Source organism: Octopus bimaculoides, chromosome 3 (assembly GCF_001194135.2).
Source record: "Octopus bimaculoides isolate UCB-OBI-ISO-001 chromosome 3, ASM119413v2, whole genome shotgun sequence".
NCBI classification, from domain to species: Eukaryota; Metazoa; Mollusca; class Cephalopoda; order Octopoda; family Octopodidae; genus Octopus; species Octopus bimaculoides.
The window spans coordinates 32,068,827-32,078,277 of NC_068983.1; the positions used below are offsets into that span (position 1 = coordinate 32,068,827).

Sequence of the window (9,451 nt, forward strand, 5' to 3'; positions counted from 1 at the left end):
TATATATATATATACATATATTATAAGGTTTTTAAACTTTTATTTATATATATATATACATATATACATATATATATATATATATATTATAAGGTTTTTAAACTTTTATTTATATATATATATATATATATATAATTCATATCTGGACTTCAGACTACCTACCTGATAGAGAAACTCATTGTTTTGCTTGAAAGCTATGCTGGATTTGTTTTGTGGATAAAGAAAAAAAGGCAAGCAGAAGTGCTGTTATTGTTCAGGCTTAGATTATCCCTGGCTGAGCAAATCTATGATCGATTGGAAGTGTGCCATTTGTGACAAGTAAGCAATTGATTGTATTACAACCAGCAGTGGTGGTTATCTTTACTTCTTGGTGTTGTAACTTCGTTGTAGTTTTTGGAGATGTTGTTGAGGTGTGTGAACAGGAGGATTGCAATGATTGGGAAATATATTTCCAGAGTATTAACATTCTGCATTGTCATTTTCAACATCTCTTGAAAAACTGTTTACGGCAGTGTATATTGATTCTTCCAAGGCCAAAGTTAAGGATTGCTGACATTGTGAATTACAATCACAATTGCACCTGCAATCAGTTTCACTTAAAAAAAAACTGAGGCCTATACTTGAGAGCTGCAGCATCTGTCTGACATCTTTCATTGGAAGCATTGCACAATGAAGAGACTGCTTCTACTGGAGTTGTACTTGGTAGAGACATATCTTTTTTGGTAAGGTAGTTTATGAAAAGTGAACTCCATTCTTACTGTCCAGTCTGTCATTTGTTGAGACAGTAGAGTGTGATTTGAAGGAGATTTGGTGGCTATTTCTAGCAAGTTAAGGGACCACTTTTTGCAGTGGTAAACTCTATTTCTAATATCTGTAGCTTTAAGATCTTGTGAGTTCAAATCTACCATTGACATTTTGATGAATATTTGAGTAAAGTACTCAAATATATGTCATCTCAGTTTACCTAACTGTCAAGTGTAAATAAATACCAACTCATGAGTGGGATTCATGCATTCTATTCAAGTGTATGTTTGCTTCTCAGCCATATGAACCTGAGGCTCAGCACTTTCTTCTGATATTTGCTAAAAGCTTAAATATATTTACTTTTTTTTTCTTTTTATAATATACATAGGTTTAGAGAACATGGGTAACTGAATGGGTATTGTATTTGAAAAGCAGCTAAGAGGTTAATAGTCTGAATCTTGGTACAGTTCACCTAGCTATGGATATGATGTACTATATTGTAGAAACAACTTCCCATTGATTACAGCATCAGCACCATAAAAGTGGTGTGTAGTTTAATTTGCTGTACTGAGTTCAATTTCTTTACTGACAATATCTTGGTGATGAATGACTTGCCAAAGATATACTGTACCAAAGCAACTCTTAAATGATATCCCCAATGACAAAATGTCACCTCAATGATGGCAACATCACTTCCACCACCATGTATAATTATGTAGAGAAGACCATTAATAGTTATTTGACTTTTGCCAGAGAAGGTGATAAAATACATGATATTAATAGTTCAGTAGTAGATCTATTACCAGATTAAAAATTTTTTTCTGAAAAACTAAATATTTTCAATATTCTTGCATCAATACTTAGTATATGTTTAGTCAACCATAACAATGTAGGTAAAACCAAATAACCTACTTACTGAATTATTTGTTTGCTTGGTTTTATTATTGATCAAAATAAAGGATGTTTCGAATGGATTCTCATAACTAATTGTTATTGATTGCTTTTCTTCAAATATGTTTTAAGCAACAATAACTTGCATGTAGATGACTATTATTTACTCTCCTTTACATCTCTCTTTCTCTCTCTCTCACGCACACGCACACACATACACCCATTCACTTTTGTTACTATTTATTCTGTGACCCTCTGGCTCTCTTCCCAACCAGTTGTGTAAGGGAAACAAAAAACAAAAAAAAACAAATGAATGGGGGCAATGCAGAGAAGAGGGTACTTGCTTTATTTTGCAGGAGGTTCAACAGCTTTTCTGGTGCTGACAAATAAATAAACAGTGACAATGTAGAGTAGGCAAAGTGCCTTTATATTTCCAGATACAAATCAATCTCCTGTACTGGTGTCATGGTAAAGTATGGCCAATGCAGACTGCAAAGAGGTTGGTGAATGACTAGAGAGAATGTAGGCTTTAGTATTGCTGGGGATGAGACAACTTTCCAGTGCTGGTGTCATGAAAAAAATGCATCCAGTACTTTCTGTAAAGGGTTGTCAATACAAAGGACATCTTGCCAGAAAACTATGCCAAAAATGAAATGTATGAAGTGAGATGTATCCCCCCACCACTGCCCCCATGATCAGCTAGTGGTGCAGTAATTTCAAATAAGAACTGACTTGAACTGAAACATGGAGTTTATCTCAGGACTTGAGTTCCACATTACTACAGAAGATCACAGTGGCATGAAACTTGAGATGCAAAACAAACTTTCAGTTTCTGTCTTAATAAAAGAAGAAACTGTGTGGGTGTATATCATCATCATTATCATTTAACATTCATTTTCCACTTTGGCATTGTTTGGAAGGTTTGACAAGCTCTGGCAAGTCACAGAGTTGTGCTGAGTTCCAGCGTCAAAATTGGTATGATTTCTACAGTTTATCCCTTTTCTAATGCCAACCACTTTACAGTGTATACTAGATACTTGCCTTTTCTAATGCCAACCATTTTACAGTGTATACTAGATACTTGCCTTTTCTAATGCTAACCACTTTACAGTGTATACTAGATACTTTTTTCATGCCACTGGTACTAGTGAGATTGTCCAGGAACTTGCAAGACAGAAAAGGAAAAGAGAAAAGTTCCTGCTACTGTGTGTGTGTATTATTTGAGAGGTAGAGTATGGCTTGAGAGAAATTTGATTGCTATTTCCAGCAGATCAAATAAATGCACAATCATTGTCAGTGGTAGTGGCAGCTCATCCCTCAAATCTGAGGATTGATTTCTCCTGGATGAATATTTGAACCATTAAGGCCAATGGCAAATGTGGCTAACCAGGGCAATCCTCACATAGAACATGCGATTGATTTGGCCACATGTGAATGTCGGAGTCGGTCATGGTTCCTGCTGTCTGGCCTTCCACTGCCATTGTCTCTCCTCTTTTATCATTCTTTCAAACAATATAACGGCTCCCTCTTTAGTTCACAGCAGACATAATTATAGAATTGATTGGTAGCTTGAGAGAGAAAATTGTATGTTTTTGAGCTAGTGATTGTGGCATGTGGCTGAATGAATCTTTGCAGATCAATTTTTTAACATCTTTGAATGTGGTCTGTGTTTCAACAAGAGGAATAGGATCAAGTTATCTGTAAATGGTTATCTAACCAATGTTTGTAGGGAAATAAAGATGTTCGATTAGTGGTGATGGTGGTGATGGGATCCAGCATATTAGACATGACAAGTTGGTAGCTTTCAGTTTTCATTTTTTGTTATAACAGCTGTGAGAACTCACATGGATTGTATTTTTTTTTCCTTGTGTAATTGATTTATTTGTTCTAGTAAGAAGTTTGATGGTCTGGTCAGAAGAAGTTGTGTGTGCATTTAAGGACTTATCTTTTTTTAATACAAGTTGTTCTCTGAATCTAGTGTCTAACATTGACTAGTCTGTCTTTCAGACAACAATCTATTGATGGTGAATTGTAACATCTGTTTATTTATCCATTATTCTTTAGTCAAGAGTTCTTCCTTTCTTTTTTCTTTCATTATGTCATATCTCACTTGGTGACTGACATTAATATCCACATCCATTTCAGGCCATTACTAAGGATTCAGGAGAGACAGTAAATAGTGCAGTTTGAATAAGAAAAGGATTTGTCAAAAATGTTAAACCAGCAAAATTGTGATTTTACATTTTTTAATTTTGTTTTCTAAGTCCAAATTTCACCACAGTAAATGTTAACTTTTATCACTAAAATATTTAGCAGTAATGCATGTCATCATCATCATCATTTAACATATGTTTTCCTTGATATCATGAGCCAAACAGTTTGACAAGGACAGATGAGTCAGATGACTATGCCATGCTATATTATCTGTTTTGGCAAATTTTCTATGGCTGGGTGCCCTTCCTGTAGGTTGTCATTTTACAGAGTATATGTTTTTTTTGTTTTGCACCAGCACTAGCAGGGTCACCAAGCAACTTGCAAGACAAAATTCCCTTGAATGTTGGGAGTAGTATTGAGAAAGGTGGCCTTCTACCAGTTGATGGGAGGTTAAAAGAATAATAGAGAGATAGAGATAGGTGTTGTGCTAGAGAAGAGATACAAGGATACTCCAGTTGGAGAAGGAGGGAGAGAGAAAATAGGGATGGAAAGTAAGAAAGATGGTGGTGGGTATGTGTCAGGACATACCCTCAAGGTACAGTGGGGTGGAGTGAATATAGGTGAAGTGATATAGAGGATTGGACTAGGTGAGTGGGCTGGAGAAAGTTCCATAAGAATGTGAGGAGCAATGGTTAGATGCCATGATTATAGAAATTGACAGTGAGAGATATATGAGTGGCTCAGGTATGTTAGATATATGAGGGCATTGGGAGTGACAGCAGATAAAAGAGGTGTTAAGGATGACGTATAGCAGAGGGAGAGAGAGTATGGCTTGAGAAAGGTAAAAGAAGAGAGGGGATGTATGTAGTATGTACTTATTCTGCTCTTAGGTGATTATGGTGGTCAAATAATACCAGAAATAGAGAAGTGATGAGTGTTAGGGAATGAGATGTGGGGAAAAAGCTTGATGGGGGAGTGAGAATGAAGAAGTGAAGAGCTCTACACATATAGACATTTATCAAGGTGGTTTTTGGATATCAATTCTGTTGTGGTAGATGAGTGTTCTCAAGTACAGTAAGGTGCCAGATATCTTGGTCCTTTGTCATCTCTTCCACAAGGCTCAACATCTTGAGATCAGCTTTCAATACTTCATCCCATATCTTCCTTGGTCTCCCTCTTTCACCAGTTCCATCCATTTTGATTGCCATTTTTTTATGCAACTATCCTTATCCATATGCATCACATGACCAAACCAACAGTTTTCTCTCTTGTACACTGCATTCAGTTCCTTTTATACCTAACTTTTCTCTCAATATGCTAACACTGCTGTACATGTACTCTAACATTGCACATCTAATGAAGCATACTAACTTCATTCCTCTCTAGTCTTTGTGTGTCCTTTGCATTTAGGGCCCACATCTCACTTTCATATAGCATTGCTGTTTGTACACAAGCATCATACAATCTTCCTTTAACTCAGAGAGAGACTTTTTGTTGCTAACAGAAGTAAAAGCTCTGAATTTTCTCCACCCTATTCTTATCGTTCTTATACTGTTGTACTTCTTTGTAACAATTGGACTTGTGTGTTTTCAAGCTGAGAAACAGAACCACACTTGATTTTAGTATTATTAAACCAAGCGAGATATACTTTTTCCGAGCATGTTGGACATCCCATCTTTGTTCAATGTCTATCGTGATGTTAAAATGATACTGTAAATTTTTGACCTCTCCATTTAAAGTTCAGTGAGCTTGAGGAAATAAGGTTCATGTTGATCTGCTAAAGACTCTTCCTTACCACAGTCTTATGTCATTCTGAGTTTATTCACTAAAATTCTTTATTACCTCTAGTCATTTTAAGATTCAGATATCAATGTTAGACTATGCTTCACTAATGAGGTTTAATCATATCAAAACTTGCTTGGAGTTATACTGCCAATAATCATATTTGTTCTAGTTTTAGTCAATTTAAATTCCGAGTTTGTCTTCCTTGCCTTTCTCAATCATGATTAGTCTTTAGTAAGATGTGGATTTATCATATAGCAGTCAAGTTCAGCAATAATTATAAAAGCTAATATGATACTTTTAGTGTATATTAATTAGCAAAACAATATTTACTATATTGATCAGGTAGTAAACTATTGACCTCATAATACAAACCAACATCAAATATAGGAAACTGTTCTGACAGCAAGGTATGATTTCCTTTTTCTAGTAGTTTAATGGGGGTTTTCTTTTTCCTTTCATAAGAGAAAAAAGAATAAAGGATATTTTTCATTGTGTCAATACATCTTTTTATGTTTGATATGATTCATGCGAACCTACTTTTCTTACTGAATGCTTTGGGTATTTAGCTATTCTTATTGATGAAAAATATTGCTTTAGCTGGATTCACTTGAATCATCAATTTTTTTTATTGTTCTCCAAATATACTTCATGCATATAAATGTAAAAGTAGTTTTCATATTTTTACCCTACTTTTATTTTTAACATAAATGATTTAATAATAATGTTTTTATGTACAGTACCTAATTCTAGCTACAAAATAAGAAAATTATGAGCATGGTTTTATTTTTTTGTTCTCATTTAACTCCTATGAATATACTCTTCAAAGACCTTAGCAAATAAGATTTTCTGACAGTTTATAAATAAATTTTACAAGTGCTTTCAAAATTTTAAAGGTATCATTGGCTATTTTAGAAAGATAGTAGTACAGAATATATTCATATAATATGGCATAAATTTGAAATTTAGGCAAGTTTTATTCTTTGTTGCCTTATATTCCATATGATCTTCAGTGTTTTACATGTTTTGCTCTAGTATTAATATTAATAGTGGTTATGAAGGTGGTGGTGGCTGTTGTTAAATTCTGTGTTGATTTTTGAGATTGACAGATGATAGAATTACTAGGGTATTTAGTAACTGGGTTGCAAGTGTGTAACTTTTCATCCTGTCAGTACTGCATTTACGGAAAAACATAGATGCAGATTTGGTTGTGTAGTTAAGAAGCTTGCTTCTTTGTCATGTGTATTCTACTATGGCCCCAGGGCCAACTAAATCCTTGTAAGTGAATTTGGTAGATGGAAACTGAAAAAAAAAAAGACTCTGTATGTGTATGTGTGTGTGTGTGTACACATAAACACACACATACATACAAACATATCTGAAAAATGAACTTTGAACAAATCTATAACATTTTTTTCTTATCTTTTTCTTTTATGTGTTTCAGATCATTACCAGTTTTTTTCATTCCTCTATGACCATTTTATTTTGTGTTTGTTTTCATGCTATTATTGTATATACTACTGTAAAGGATTTCTATATACGCTTCCACAACCAAATCTTTCTTGCCAACTTCACATTTCTAATCAAACTGTTACTTTCATAGCAAATATATCTACTTTTTTTTCTCAACAAGTTACTATCTTAAATAGGAACACAGCTTAAAGATCAACAAATTATTTCAATTTGTTGATACTAGCATCATTTGTTACACATTTCCAATAGGACAACCGCAAATTCATTGCATCTTTGATGGCATGTCTATAACCCAGTGCAAGGAATTTTATAAAGCACAGTTTCTTTTGTTTTCTTACTGACATTTATATCTTAATGTTAATATAAATCAAACACGCATGCATACATACGCAGCTACATATATTTATATACATATATCATTGCCTTTGCCAAATTCTATTTACAAAGTATTGATCAACTTTTTACAGTAGCGGAAGATACTTGCCCAAAATGGCATGCAGTGGTATCGAATCTTGAACCACATGGTTGTGAAGCAAACACCTTAAACATTCAGCTCTGCCTGCAGATTTTGATTACATTTATTGTTTCAATAACAATATAACAATTTCAGAATGATGATACTTGATCCTTCCTTTCTTAGGAAGAGTGTTGCTCATCAACTCCAAATTAAGCTCTAATATTTGTCTTGTAGGAAAGGATCTTCACCTAATTGATATTGACTGCATGATTGTTAAAAATTTAATTTTTTTATTCCAGGTATTTTGGTGACAGCTACAAAAACCTCAAGTAATACATATGCCTACAACACAATTACTGTAGTGCTGTTTACAGAATTACTGAAACTTTTGGCAGCCATGCTTATATATTTAAAAAAGTAAGCCATCTTTAATTTTCACGTAACCTGTGTCCCACAATGTATATTATCCTCTTTACTTGAAACTAAAATTGTTTTTCTTTTTCCTTCTCCTTATATCATCATCATCATTTTTATATCTGCTTTTTCATATTAGCATGGGTTCATAAGGTTATTATGAACTGAGTCATGTAGTTTGGGCCTTATGTCTTCTATTATAGCCGTGGGTTGACCAGAGCCTTGTGAGTGGATTTGGTAGACAGAAAAATGAAATAAAACCATTGTGTGTGTGTGTGTGTGTGTGTGTCCGTGTGTGTGTGTGTGCACGCACATGTGTATGAGTTCACCTCTCCCTTGGTTTTGCTAGTTTGCAAACAATGGCTTCCTGACAGTATTGTTTGTTTACTGTCCACTACAAAAACATGTCTGGGCCTGTTTCTTGTTCAATAGACTGGGAAATTATTACCTTACTTGAAAACAAGTGGGAGTTGGCAACATGAAAGGTGTCTTATAGAAAATTTTTCTCCAACACACTTTTTTCTGACCCATGCAAGCATGGAAAAGTAAATGATAATGATGATGTGTGTGTGCGCACATATGTGTATACACACACACACACACACATCTTTTTAACACATATATATATATATATATATATATATATATTCAGAACTAGAGGAGAAGTTTCAGGTGTGGAAGCAAGGACTAGAATCGAAGGGCTTTAGAGTCAACCTAGCTAAAACCAAAGTTCTAATAAGTAGGAAGGTAGACAAAACACAACCCCCTTCAGGTAGATGGACCTGCTCATTCTGTAGAAAAGGCATAGGTAGAAACTCCAAAAGTTGTACCCAGTGTAAGCTATGGACACATAAGAAGTGCAGCAATATCAAAGGAAGGCTAACTAGCAAGATAGTTTTTGTATATGGCAGATGCTCAGGAGCAATAAACACTGAAAATGTGCAGAAAACAACCTTTGCCACATTCCAGGGAGAAAAACTAGAAGTGGTTGATAGCTTCCGATATCTAGGTGACCAAGTTTGTAGTGAGGGAGGGTGCACTGTAAGTGTAACTGCTAGAATAAGAATAGCCTGGGCAAAGTTCAGAGAGCTCTCTGAGTGGTTGGCGTTAGGAAGGGCATCCAGCTGTAGAAACTCTGCCAAATCAGATTGGAGCCTGGTGTAGCCTTCGGGTTCCACCAGTCCTCAGTCAAATTGTCCAACCCATGCTAGCATGGAAAGCGGACGTTAAACGATGATGATGATGATGTTAATGTATCTGTACACAAAAACATGCATATACAGACAAAACAAGTATACGTACATACACACCTACATATACTTGTATGTACAAATGTAGACAAAAGCATAAAATACATTCGTGCGCAAACACAAAAACATACAAGTATACATTTGCATACATACCTACATGCAAATATACATATGTGCATACATAAGCATACATATACATACAGGCACATAAAAATACATACACACACACACACACGTATATATATATATATAGGAAGGGCATCCAGCTGTAGAAACTCTGCCAAAT

At 34.8% G+C, this 9,451-nt stretch overlaps 1 protein-coding gene across 1 annotated transcript in view; it reads left to right on the forward strand.

Annotated features, from left to right (window-relative positions):
* LOC106874035 (UDP-galactose transporter senju) overlaps positions 1-9,451 on the forward strand; it is a 48,068-nt gene that overhangs the window by 25,172 nt on the left and 13,445 nt on the right. Inside the window, exon 2 of the mRNA XM_052966128.1 lies at positions 7,801-7,918. Coding sequence (XP_052822088.1) covers positions 7,801-7,918 — 118 coding nt within the window. The remainder of the gene's footprint in view (positions 1-7,800; positions 7,919-9,451) is intronic.